This window comes from Tachysurus vachellii, chromosome 1, assembly GCF_030014155.1.
Source record: "Tachysurus vachellii isolate PV-2020 chromosome 1, HZAU_Pvac_v1, whole genome shotgun sequence".
NCBI lineage: Eukaryota > Metazoa > Chordata > Actinopteri > Siluriformes > Bagridae > Tachysurus > Tachysurus vachellii.
This window is the reverse complement of record NC_083460.1, coordinates 11350204-11364750: the sequence shown is the minus strand read 5'-3', so window position 1 is coordinate 11364750 and position 14547 is coordinate 11350204. Positions and strand designations below refer to the sequence as shown.

Below are 14547 nucleotides of genomic sequence, written 5' to 3'. Positions count from 1 at the left end.
TAATATTGTAGTCCAAAACCATCACTGAGGCACCCCCATGCTTTACTTTGAGTACACAAGTCAAGGAATACAATGCTGTAGAACAGTGAGCTGAGATAAAGCTCACTGTTAGTAAAAGAAACAGATAGTAGTACAATATAAATATTTAAAGATTCAGAATATGCAATAGTACTGACAGAAATGTGTTGTGTAAAGAGATCAAAGGTATATGTGTGTATGAATACATAAAGTATTGGTCCTGTCCTGATTTAGAGCCCGAATGGTCTTCTAGAGGTAGTCATATCCTACATAAAAAAAGACATCGCAGCCACCTTGGACTTGTTACAACTTACTAATCAACAAAACTAAAACAAAACTTACTGATTATGTCAATACTGCCATTCTTAAGACAATACACATGCACAGCACAGTCTGTTCACACTTCTGCCGCCTGTTAGACGCTAAAGGAGTGTGAAATCAAGACTAACATTTAACTCTAACCCCCTCACTTCTCACCACTGACAGTTACTCTATTTTTCTGCATAACATAGAGAGCTCCTTACTTATTTTACACAAGTTTAGATTTGAGTCGGTATAGATTTTAGAGACGTATTCTGCATTTTCACTCTCCATAACAATAAACCTTTTGAAGCTACATACTTCTACAACATAGCATACTAATGCTAGAGAAATAATTAATCCCCGATACAAACAAAACGTTACAGGGTACAGCATTATATGTTACAGGCTAGGTCCATGTGCTCTGCCTTCAATAAGCATTTTTAGTTGCCCATCTGTAGCTTGTTACTTATATTTTGCCATCATTGCAGCTACAGCTAAAAGCTATTTTTTGCACAAATTAGTGAGCCATTCTTTCTCAACAGACTAAATGGACACTATGTGCCCCACCATAATTTGGGGTAGTTTTCTACTGAGTTTCTACAGAGTTTACAAAGTGGTGTCAAATGAACAAGGCCACTCACAGCATCTTAAATAAAGTAGCATGTGTTACCTTTAAATGAGTTTAAATGAGTTATACTGCATATACTGGTATTTGTTCACTGGAATTTTTCCAATGCACATCAGGTGCAGGAAGTCAGGACAGTCTCAGCTCAGAGTTCAACAAGTGATGTGAAATCATCATAGCAACACCACTTATATCTAAATGGCTTATGCTGTATATACACATCAGGCTTTGTAATATATATATATAAAAATAAATACACCTTTTAAAATTTGATGTTAAATTCACTATTGTTTTATACAGCAGTATTGCTTTTTTTTTTTAAAATACGTGTTCAAATTCTCCATATGCTTGCATAAGCACTTCCAGTTCTGCTGGTGAGAAATGTGCAGACTTTTCTTTTGTCTGACGCTGTTGCCATGGTGACTCGTTATATCTGCGCTCCATTGATAATGGCTTTTTATAGTTGTGGTGATTAACTCAGAGTCAGTCAATTTAGAGTTGATAAAACTAACTCTTTTCAGCTGTTCTGTAACCGAAAACTAAGACTTTCCCATTTCAGGGTAAATCAACTCAGAGTTCAAGTTTAAACTCCAGATACAAACACGGCCATACTATACTCCCGCCCCCAACAATGATTGACAGGTTTACATGCAGGCATTAGAAACGCAAAAGGATTGTATTTGACTCTTGGCGGGATCCGTAGGAGACGCCAGAGGAAGTGAAACAGCGATTAAAATGCGGCAGGGTCGTAACTCGACATTCAATAGCAGATGGATTTTAATTTTGCATTTGAAATTTGGGATACATTGTGGCTTCGTGTAAACGGAAATGAATCAATAAATATAAAATATCGTGTCCAATTGCTTTTTAATTTTGTCTGCTAAACCAGTCCATAGTTTAGCAGTTAGCTTCCCATCTGTCTTAACCAACAGGTGCCTGTTTACACACCAGCTGCCAAACTAAACTAACGTTGTACGAACTAGCTCATATTTACACCGGTGGATTCGCCAGTGCTGAATGTATGGCTCGAGTTTCGTTGTGTCTTTCTATCTGAAACTATGTTCCGACACATATCACGTGGCCGCACAGACTGTAAAAACAAACAAAATGGCGGACATGTCTGTGGTCACGTGACTTCTTTGTACTCGACAGATGATGTGTTTTTGTAAATACTACACGTAGTCACAATTCCATGAGTTAATAAATTGAGTCGCTCGCGTTTGGACACAGCGCGTGAAATATCGCCCAGATCAGAACAGAACACAAAAGGGGTTTATTTCGATGGAGTGTGACATCGGCCATTTTATGCAAAGCCAAGCAGGGGCGCACGAGTTGGGAAAATGAGACTAAAACCGTTTAATGCAAGCGGTAAAAACGTACCGATTCCTCTTCTTTCTCCATCCCGGTTGGCATCTGTGGCACAGCCCGGTTAATAGACACATATTCGTGTAGGTCAGGTAGATCCTCACAGCGGAACACGGGGAGAGGCTTGGACGCGTCCAGCGCTCGTGCCCGAAACGACAATTTGCTCATTTTTTAAATAAAACGAGATGCAGAATAAATGTGTCCGGTCTCCTAATGGTAACCATTGATATCAACACAGATGTCATGAAAGGTTTTATTTCGGGATCCCGGAGTCTACGTTTCGATTTGTGGTAGGTATAATTATGGTGTTGCGAGCGAAACCCAAAGGCCCGGGTCTTATTCGCTCTCTCTCTGTCTACTTTTCCTAACGGCAACGGTCCCTTTCTCTGGTTCAGTTCACCATGAACAACATGGCGGACATTAAAAACTCTTTTTAAGAGTCTATTCGCGCTTCACGGCCCATCCTCCTGATCCCAGAACAGTCATTCCCATAGTCTTTACTGCGCGTGCGCGTGTGTATCTGTGCGTTATGGAAGCGCCTGAAGCCATGAGATATAACTTTTAATTCTATAAATCAAATCAAATTTTATTTGTCACATACATACAGGGTACGACATGCAGTGAAATGCTTTATGCAACTGTCCGGTATAAGAATAAACAGTATTTAAAAAAGCAAAAAAAAAATAATAATAGAATAATAAAAAAGTATAAACTATATAAGAAAACTATATAAAAACTATATAAAAGTATGAAAATATAGATGGAGAAATAATGTATATAAATATGCAGAAAAATACATATAACATGTATATAAAATGTGTATGGTTTTTAAAGATTGTCCTTAAAGTGTCCAGGTGCAGTATGGTGTGTAAATAGTGTATAAAGTGGCACTGTGCTGTGCAAGTCCAGAGTTGAAGTGACAGTGACAGTCCAGAATTAAAGTGTCAGTGCAAAAAAAGGGGTGTGCATAGAACAGTGGGGATGGAGAGAGTGATCCAGTGCTAGATCCTGGGTGTCTTCTGGTTTAAGATTCGAATGGCCTGCGGGAAAAAGCTTCTCCTCATTCTCTCTGTTTGATTTCAGGGAATGGAAACGCTTCCCTGAACGCAACAAAGAAAATAGTCCATTGTTTAGGATGGCCGAGATCTTTTACAATCTTCCTGGCTCTGGTCCTGCACCGCGTGCTGTAGATGTCCTGCAGGTCAGGGAGCTCAGTGTGGATGGTATATTCAGCTGACAGCACCACCCTCTGGAGGGCTCGCCTGTCCTGCATGGTGCTGTTCACGAACCAGGAAGTGATGCTACCCGTCAGGACGCTCTCAATGGTGCAGGTCTAAACGTCTAAGGCTGCGGTTCTCAACCAGTGGGGCACTATCGCGGGGGGAAGGATGGGATGGGAGGGAAAAAATAAAATCTGGAAAAAAGAATTGTTAAATTTTTTTTTATCACTAAACTACTGTCATCAAAAGTTATCGTTTTGTATATACATAACTCCTAAATAAAAATTTAAATGTGTTTGGACTGGTTTGTCGGTAGTGAGCGCGGAAATACAGGTGATAAGCGGTTTTATTAGCGAGTTATTGAGTCGTTCATTCAAACGATTCGTTCAAACGGCCGATTCATCAAGAATGAGACAGATGTTTGTGAATGGGTCATTGAATCTTGACTCAACCGATTCGTTCAAATCACTGAATCATTTAAAACACGATTGAGTGTTGCTGTGAGACGCGCTATGCTGTGATCTTTGTTTGGATTCATCAGATCTGTTTTCGCTGCTAAAATAGACCAAAACAGTCAATATTTCGTCTAAAATGTAAGTGAGTTGAACTGTAAAACCCGAGTGTAGGCCTACTTCTTATTTATTTATTTATTTGTTTGTTTGTTTGTTTGTTTGTTTGTTTGTTTATTATGTTTGCTGTCTTGTAAAAATATCGAAATATGACTGAAAAGACAAGATCTGGGGCCTGTTTCAGAAAGGAGGTTAAGTGAAAACTCTGAGTATGTTAACCCTGAAATGAGGGAAACTCTGGGTTTTCCGTTTCAGAAAGGGAGGTATGTTAAACCTGAGAAAGCAGGTTAAGTTAATCCCGTTTCTGAAAGAGAGGTAACTTATACTCAGATTCAGTTACCATAGTAACTTACCCTGTGAACCTAACCTGGTCAGGAGCAGGTTTTCTTCGGTAAACCCAGAGTTTCTGTCGGTCTCCTCCCCTTTTTAAAGAGGAAGCAATGTTTAAACACCTCATTCATTGCCCACATTTCAGTTACACAGAGAGCAGCAAAGGGAATGTGGGATGTGGTAGCTCAGTGGTTAAGGTGTTGGACTACTGATCGGAAGGTCATGGGTTCAAATCCCAGGTGCCCCAAGCTGCTATTGCTGGGCCCCTGAGCAAGGCACTTAACACTCAGTTGTATAAATTGAAACAAAATTTAAGTCACTCTGGGTAAGGGGGTGTTCTAAATGCCATGAATGAAATGGCGTGTCCTTTTATTGACGATCCTGTAGATTAAGAGCCTGTATTAATTCGTAGGAGTTACATTTACATCAGGAGAGGATTTTGAGGCCCAGAGTGGAATTTTTGTCATACCCCTATGCATTTTTATTTTAGCGGTAACGTTTTTCTTTACGGTCAATAAGATACATCCATAATCTCATCCATCCTTACATCAGAAACATCAGCCATCAGAGCAGATGCTTTGCTTTGCCTTTCGTTTCTTTGCAAATGGTAGTATTCTGTATAACATTGTGGATGCAGAACATAATAGAATCTGCTCTAAAATAGTTTTTAATTACTAACTACAAATTACATCTTCAACAAGTCTAATTAGATTAATGTAATAATTACTATCTCTAGAAAGTATTGGTAAACTTACTAATTTGGTCTACTTACTTATTAATTACTTTCTAAATCCCAAATCAACCTCAACCACTTGAACAATAAGAAGAGACAAGAATCCTTGAATTGAACAAAGTGTGTAACTAGAAGGAGAAGGTTACATTAAAAATATACCTTTTAACGGTATATAGGTTTTTTTTTTAAAATACGTGTTCAAATTCTCTATATGCTTGCATAAGCACTTCCAGTTCTGCTGGCGAGAAATGTGCAGACTTTTCTTTTGTCTGACGCTGTTGCCATGGTGACTCGTAATATCTGCGCTCCATTGATAATATAGTTGTGGTGCTTAACTCAGAGTCAGTCAATTTAGAGTTGATAAAACTAACTCTTTTCAGCTGTTCTGTAAATGAAAACTCAGAGTTTCCCATCTCAGGGTAAATCAACTCAGAGTTCAAGTTTAAACTTTTTGAGTAAAGAGTTTGTTGAACCTCCTTTCTGAAACAGGCCCCAGGGCTGTTTTCTTGGTTGTTTTTGTTGTTTAACATCTAGATGCGATTGTTGTATGCCATCTTAATAAACTTCAAGACTATCAAGTTTATTATTGACCAACTTCTAAAAAGAAAATGTTTAGTTGTCTTTGTAAAGAAATGCTCACACGCACGCAGCCACACACACACAAACATGTTTAAATACCTTTATGTTGTTAATAAATAACAATAAATTGTTGTTGTAACAGCAATATCTCCAAGTTTTGTTTTTCACTCTAAAAATGTCATGATTTGCCAATGCAAAGAGAGTACCGACACCTTTTTTCCCCCCACTTCAAGCACTGATTATAACACAAACAAATCATCCTCCTGGCGACTTTTTTTTGTCAAAAGCGACAAATCCAACGACTTTTACTGGTCTTTTTGGAGACTCGAAAGCTAATAGGCCTACTGATGATGATAATAATAATAATAATAATAATAATAATAATAATAATAATAATAATAAAGCATGTAACCTCATATAATGATAGCCTAGTAATGATGGTAGGCCTACTACTACTCATAATAATAATAATAATATCTATCTATCTATCTATCTATCTATCTATCTATCCAAGGTGGTGTGGGGGGGCCCAACTGCAATGAACCTGCTTTGGGGGGCCCAGCTTGCAAAAGGTTGAGAACCCCTGGTCTAAGGCATTAAACGCATTTTGTCCGATCATGTTCTTGTGAAGGATATAATACAATAATATAGCGTTCTAGAGCACTGTATGCTCAGATTAAACACTTTGGATTGCAGGTATGACAAGGACAGAACTAAATTGGCCCAAGTAATATTTGCCAAAGCCTGAAAAATGCCAATATCAGGCCAAACCTCATACATAACTTGTAGGTTTGAGTAAACACAAAGGAAACAGCCATATCTGTACCACAAGTGAGCCAGCAATAGACAAAGCTGGGCTATCACTCTTTATTGTGCCAGATCTAGGGGTTTGGTTTATGTCCAATTCAGTATGATTGAATCCAGTTACACCCAAATGAGGATGGGTTCCCTTCTAGGCCTGGTTCCTTTCAAGGTTTCTTCCTCATATCATCTCAGGGAGTTTGTGGTAAAACATTTTTATACTTAAAAATATTAAGTCAATTTGTAAATTAAATACATACACTAGGCCAGAGAACATGAGGGCAAGGGAAGCAAAACACAAACGATACAAAACTGGGTACAAAATAAAAGACATGAAAACCAGAACATGAAGCCAAAAAAGCCAAAACCATCAATTGGTTGGCTGACATTGCAGTGTCTGAGAATGTCCCATACAGTGTTATTAAAGCATTGAGCCAAAGTAAACATGTGAAATGTACCAAGAACAATGAGTCTTGAGTGAACAGAAGCTGCCTGACATTAATGGAAACCTAAAATGAGATGAAATAGCAACGAACATTTGAGCATTTCTTCTAGCTTTTTTTCAACTTGATTTACTGTAAAAATGTAGGTTATAGACTTCTCTGCTTATGAATAAAATACATCAAAAACAAAGCCACTTAAGGTACAACAGCAAACAATACAGATCCACATGCTGTTTTGTTATAAATGGAAATCAACTATTATTGGGATAATTACATCAGCAAAACTTTCAGGACAGGAATACTTTGTCAGTAACAGATTCAGCAACTACATATGCAGGTAATTTTTCAGTCTCTGAACCTTTGTTGTAAAGCTCCAGCAACACTTTTTTCAAATCCTCAAAACTATATTTGAGATTCTTGGGGTATCTCAGACACCAAGGCATAGATGAGTCCTAACTAGGGCTTTCCATGGGAATTTAATGGGATTAATTGGGAATTTACAAAATTGCAGGTTAGCCTATAACAGGGAACTTAAATGTAGTTGGAAAAAAAAACAATCTTGTAGGATAATATTGGTTAAACAACCATATTTACCATATTTAAATTATAGTTTGTGGAATACTGTTGTGAAATATTATTACAGTGGCTTTCTGATTTAATATACATTAAAATATAATGTGCACTCCGTCCATGGTGTATCCTGCCTTGATGCCCGATGACGCCTGAGATAGGCATAGGCTCCCTGTCACCCGAGGTAGTTCGGGTTAGCGATAGAAGATGAGTGAGTGATGAGTGAGTAAAATATAATGTATTTCTGTGATGCAAAGCTGAATTTTCATCAGCTATTACACCAGACTTCAGTGTTACATGATCACTTAGAAATCATTCTAATATGCTGATTTCTCATCAGTTTTAGACTTCTTGTGCTCCTCATAATTTTTTATAACCTGTTATAATTTTTCAGGATTATTTACTTTATATAACTCACAATTTAAAATGTAATACTATTTCACAATATTACTGTTTTTCTTTATCATGATCAAATAAAAAAGGCTTAAATGAGAATAAGATACTTCTTTCAAAAGCATAAAAAATTGTCATTTGTACAAACTTTTGATTGAACTATTGTATATTAGGTTATAGCTTGTTTTAACAAGCATGCAGATTGAGTATTTGTTCATCTAGACATTTTCTATTCATTTGCATCAATTGGAAAAACTTTGTTATTGCAAAATATTCCAATTGTTTAACTAATTATTTATATCTGTGCATTGCATTGCATAAGTGTATTTACAAGCTTTCCCCCATCTTATTCTACCATTTTCAACATGATCAAATAAACCAGGCTTAAATGAGCAAAAGACTTCTTTCAGAAACATAAAAAAATGTAATTTGTAGGTCTGTCTCCTTGAATCCACAGTAGGTAAATCTTCATTACATTCTCTGCCAACTTAGTTTGTAAATTAACAGTAACATCAGCAGGATCCTGTAGACATTGTAAGGATTCGTTTCAGCTTGCATGTTACAAAACATGGATGCAGGAGGAATCCCTCACCACTTACATGCTTTTGTTTTTCATAGTTTATGGTTTTGTTTTACTGGTGATTACATTGGTTAAATCATGATACTTAAATAATGAAGACTATGTGTTACTAACTTTAAAGTCTCTGATCAAGGCACATGCATCTTCACCCAAATGGTCAATAAGACCTCTTGTGTGTGCTGTATGGGGATTCCACTCTGCAGAGCAAAAGCCATAAATAGGAGTAAACAGAAATTAAATATGGACAGTATAGAATCCTGTGGAAGGATGCAAATTGGATGCTTTATTTAACCAAAACATGCAAAATGTGGGATTTAATGCACAACAACATATGAATGTCCTAAGAGTGACTATGAGAAATAATATGAGTAGGAGATTAAAAGTAAGGATGAGTCATGATTAAAGTTTTCAGATAGTTATAAAAATAATAATCAACAATCATATTGCTGCACACACACTTTCTACTGCTACTGAACGCAGCAAGTATGCATAAGTGTGTGTGCATGCTGTTGGTGGGCGAACTTTGAGGCAAAAAGTTTTTGGTTTTAAATGCACAACTTAAAAACACAGAGGAGTTGGCTAATTAAGATAAATTTATAAGCTTTTACTAATGGTAATTACTTACACATGAAGTAATATATTGTGAAGGGGATTGGTGGAATAATATTTAAAAATAGGTTTAAGAACAAATTTTAATACCTGAAACAGAATACTCATTTGTGCCTGACGTCGTAGCACCCTTCTTTGCTTGGCACAGTGACAGCAGTTTTGGGGAATAGACATCCAAAATTGATATGAATTTCGGTTCAAGATTATCTGGGAAACTCTGCTCTGACCTAAAATGGAAATGTAGATAGATAAAAAGAGAAAAAACATGGTGTAACTCATCTATTATGACTTCACTCCAAAAAGCCCATGTATTATATGATGAATGAATGTAAGAACGTGACATGCAATATCACTCTTGACCACACTGCTACAAAGTCTGGTCATGAGCAAGACATTAAACAAGGTGGGCCATGGGTACTTGATGCTCATCTGTAGGCATAGGACAGGTCTTCTACATGCAAATGTTCTGCACATTAAGTCCTTGATTGCAGTGCTGTCTCTACTTTGATTCTTCAATAAACTGTTCCAGCTCATGTTGTTCCTTGTCTACTCCTGCAGAGTAGTGGGGGAGAACCATCACTTCTCCTTTCTCCTTTTTTAATATTCTTTGCAGGTGTCCTGTCATCAGGTGCCTGTTCTTGAGTGAGTTACTTCAGGAAATCTGAGACTTCTGAGCTTCGGCCTTGTACTTACTTGTACTTGTACTTACATCTTGTACTTACTTAAGACTATACATCCACCCTATCCAGCCGATGCAACTGTCAGGCTAGGCTGGAGTAAGGACTCAAATGCAGGGGTAACAAATGTAACAAATTAAAAAAGTCTTTAATGAACTGTACAGTTGTAAGGGCCTGGCAAACGGTGGGAAACGTTAAGGACAGATAAGGCAGGCAGAAAACAGGGACAGGAGCAACACAATAATCCTCACACAAGCAGACAGAGCAATGCAGTGCAGGATGATAACAGAGTGCTAACAGTCCAATAATCTGGTACAAAGGCAGTCAGAGCATTGCGGGGCAGGAAAAAAACACAGATTAATAAACATTCTAATAATCTGGTACACAGGCAGACAGAGCAATACAGTGCAAGCAGAAACAGAAACCAGAAACAGAGTCAAACCAGGCAGGCAAAAACAGGAACAAGGTGGGATGAATTCACAGGTACACTAAGGCAAACTGAGGTGACCATCTGGCAAGAAACCAAATGAAGGCAGCATCCTTATACAGTATAGTGTCTAGTCACCTAAAATGGCTGCCACATTGGAGGTGAAAATCCAAGATGGCCACTGAACTGGAAGTGACGTCAATTAAACCAGAAGTGAGCATCGCGAACCAGAAAGTGTGGGAATAAGTGCTGACATCTAGGCAAACATAGAAAAATCAGCAACCAACAATAAATCTTTTTACATAACAATAGCACATACTGTGGCATTTCAGTGTTACCATGCTTTTGCCTCCCAAAAAATATGCTGTCAAGGGAAGTGTTTCAGCAAGTTCACTATGCTGTAGTAGTGACATTTTCCAAGAGTATTTTAACACAAAGTCCCTAAAATGTTCATAATACCAGTTGTTGAGCTTGTTGTCTACAAATACAACCTGTAAAATCTCCACAGAATCTGGTAGACCTCCAGTTGATCCATAAGGCAAAACCATCCCTGTAGCATAGTTGGTCCCATGATGCATCAATACTATTTGTCAACATTACAGAGGTTTGTGCTGGATATATTTTTTGGAGGATTATTGTATTTCCATAATAAGTAGTTCTAATAGAAAGGATGATACTTAATGACATATGTTGCAAGTTTTAAAGCATTTCCTTGTAAATACTATGCCACCATCATTTGGTGACTTGATGATCATCAATACATTTATGAAGCTGTTTGTGTATCTAACTACTTGCTTAAAGAAACTGTGTTTTGCCTCAAAGTGCATACTGTAGTTCAGAGGCTAACAAGAGGACCAAACCCTCTTATCAGTTTAGGATAATGCTCAAAAAATGGTGTTTTGGAGTTCATTTTTGCTCTTTGCAACTTTCAAAAGTCTATGCCAATGTTCTAATATAATAAATGCGTCTAGGTAGCAGACACTTTCCTTCGTATGAATAGGGGCTACTACAAGGTCGGTAATATCTTTCAAATTCATGAGAACTTGCCATGCTGGATCATTCTGTTGTACTTTTGCACCACCAATAATGAATGATAATCTTAATAAAGTACAGTTTTACTGTGCATTTCCACCAATACTTTGCGAGAGACAAAATTATGTGGGATAGGTTGGGGCTGATCAGTCTTATCACACCATCTGTATATAATTATTAACTTCTGCCAAGGTAAAATATTGCTTGCTTATGAACACATTTAAACATAGTGCCAATCCTAAAGGAACAATGCCTAATAAAGAGTCACAAATATCCATGACCAAATATACTGTGCTTCACTCAATAATGCTTAAGAAGAGCCCCTTATGATGAAGCAAGAAATGTGCAGAGCTTACATTGCCATCCCATAAGATGTCGCCTAAAAAAAGGGATGATATAGTGTTATAATTCAGAGATGACTGAGAGCAATATGTTAGATCACACAAATCTATATACAATTTGAAGATGTTTACAAAGAATTTCAAATTATGCATCATCTTAATCCACTGCAAGGGTTTTACAACAGCAACATTTTTCAATTGATGTATCCAATAATTGAACATGTAGACTGATGGAGGCACTAAAGGAAATGTCATGAGGTCAACAATGTGTCTAACAGTTTGATAATTGGGGTAACGATTAGATTCAAAACTTTATCTGCTTTTGCAGAGCTGAAATGCTCCATCGCTAGGAGGGATTTCTGCTTACATTCTTCTAGTACCATGTGAATGCGGGTTTTGAAACTAGTTCCACACCATACGGTGAGCCCAGTACCAGCACACATGCTCTCCTATATACTGTCAGACAGTTACACAGCAGTGAGACGGACAAGACCAAAACTATGGATTATTTAATGGCATACCGGGATTTGTCATGGCATGTCCATTAGCCAGTGAAACAATAGCAAGTCTAGTTATAGCTTCCGGATAGCAGATACACTGCAACTGCAAACATTTATGCATTGAAAACATTTCATTTTCAAGTTTCATGTGTTTTTGGCCTGCAGACCATTACCCAAGCAAACGTACAATGACTGCACAAACACAGGAAAGTCAGATGAAAAACTTGACATATGTGCATATACTGCACAGTGCAGGGCTGTCAAGTTTTGAAGACAGGCAAGAGTGCTTAAGAACTGCAAGTGCAAGAGGGCAAGTGCAGTTTAAGAATTTGGGGTAAATGGTCCAGTGTGGCAGGAAGTGTGGAAAAAAGATGAAGAGGTGAGTGCATTTGGATTGGATTGGGTGGAGAAAAGTATCAAGAGCGTTGTGTGACATAAGAGTGTCAGCAAGAATCAAAGGAAAGGTGTACAAGAATGTAGTGAGCCCAGCTAGCAGTGAGGAAAAGACATGAGGCAGAGATGTACATAGCAGAGATGACCATGTTGACGTTCTCTTTAAGAGTGATGAGGATGGACAGAATTAGGACAGAGCACATCAGAGGGACAGCTCAGGTTGACTGTTTTGGGGACAAGGTCTGAGAGGCTAGATTGAGATGGTTTGGACATGTGCAGTATTGATAGAAAGATGTTAGAGATGGAGGCAGTCTCTTTGCCAGGTAAGAGGTCAAGAGGAAGGCCAAAGAGGAGATATATAGATGTGTTGAAAGAGGAAATTAAGTTAATTGGTGTGAAAGTAGAGGACGCCGTGGATAGAGTTAGATGGAAACAGATAATTTGCTGTAGTGACCCCTAACGGGAAGAGCCGAAAGTAGTAGAAGAAGAAGCCTTGCTTTATTGGGACTAATGAACAGTTCACTGTTGTGGTTAAGCTAACTCCTGTCTCTGTGTCTCAGATGATCCTTACACTGGTGGAGAGTGTGGGCATGAGCACATAGATGGCCACTGGAACCACGATAGAACACATGCTAAAGCACCAACTGGAGAAAGGTCTCCAGCAGTAGGCAGTGACCCAGTGGCTTGCCCGAATCCGAAGAGTCCTAACATGACTAATATTGTCCCCTATTTGGGACATTGTGAGGAGATTAAGCCAAGCACCCAGACTTAGTGGCCCATTACTATTGTTGACTAACTGATAACAGGAATTCAGTAGCATAACTTTAAAAGTGGATTTAAAAGAGATTTGTATGTTGTATTATTTCCCTCATAATGTGTACATTGTGCCTATGTACAGTGGGGGACCTTTCTGACGGTATGAGGAAAGTTCACTACTGCCACTACTGCTGTAACCTTTTGTTGCTACACTGTGTTTTTTGTGACACTTACACAATATATTACGTGTCCCAAACGTGATGATTATTGGAAAAAAAATTGTCTGTTGCTACTTTCACCTTTAGTTGTGACTGCTGTTACCTGATTTTATTTCTTGCAATTTAAAAACATCTATGGTATTTATATAAACCCTGTTAGTCATCTCTGTTGCCAGCATTTTAGATCATAAGCAGGAGGAATATAGAGACCTTTTCAGTTGGCTTTATTGGATTGTACAACAACAACCACTTTCAGCTCAACATAGGGAAAACGTTAAAAGGAGCTGATGGTGGACTTGCTGATGGTGGACTAGGTGCACCCCTGTTACTATAAACAGGGAGTGGAAATATTAGACTCCAACTCCAAGTTTTTAGTTGGGCAACCTAAAAAAAATCTAGTCAGACAATATTAAGATCCTCTATAGAAAAGGACAGAGCAGGATGTTTTTTTTTCTGAGAGGGTTCAGGTCCTTTAATGTGTGCACTGGATCTATGGATGTTCTGCCAGTCTGTTGCAAAAAAAACTATGATGGCATTGGATGGCTTCATGAAGAATTTTATTACAGCATAGCAGTGACATAATACATAACATTGTATTCATCAAAGCTAAGAAGAATGCAGGGAAAATCCTGCTCAAACATTTTATCATCTTTTTCCTGTTATTTAAATGGGATATTGGTTCAAGTGCAAATTGAGTGTAAGATCTGCATAGCACACAAATTGCTGTGTGATACTATTGTTTAGCTGGATCTCTTTAAATGGTAATCATGGTCGTGTAGGGGGATGTGGTAGCTTAGTGGTAAAATTGTTGGATTACTGAGTTTGAAACCTAGGTCAAAGAAGTTGCCACTGCTGCTCCCTTGAGCAGGGCCCTTAACCCTCAATTATTTAGTTGTATAATACATGTTAAGAAATGTGAGTTGATAAGGGTGTATGCCAAATGTTGTAAGTGCAACATTAGCTTGGTATTGTTACAGGTGTTATCACCCAAATGGTTGGGTGACACTAGTATAAATGGCAATCATGGTAACGTACACCCTCTGTTCAAAGAGGGCCCTTGATATC

General features: G+C 38.0%; 1 protein-coding gene across 5 annotated transcripts in view; it reads right to left on the bottom strand.

Annotated features, from left to right (window-relative positions):
• Positions 1-2794, bottom strand: part of epc1b (enhancer of polycomb homolog 1 (Drosophila) b) — a 38470-nt gene extending 35676 nt beyond the window's left edge. For all 5 annotated transcript variants that reach the window (XR_009648607.1, XM_060872261.1, XM_060872279.1 and 2 more), the window contains exon 1: positions 2327-2794. Coding sequence is in view for 4 of the 5 variants with exons in the window: in XM_060872261.1 (XP_060728244.1) it covers positions 2327-2479 (153 nt within the window). In the remaining variant the exon portion in view is untranslated. The remainder of the gene's footprint in view (positions 1-2326) is intronic.
• Positions 2795-14547: the final 11753 nt, after the last annotated feature.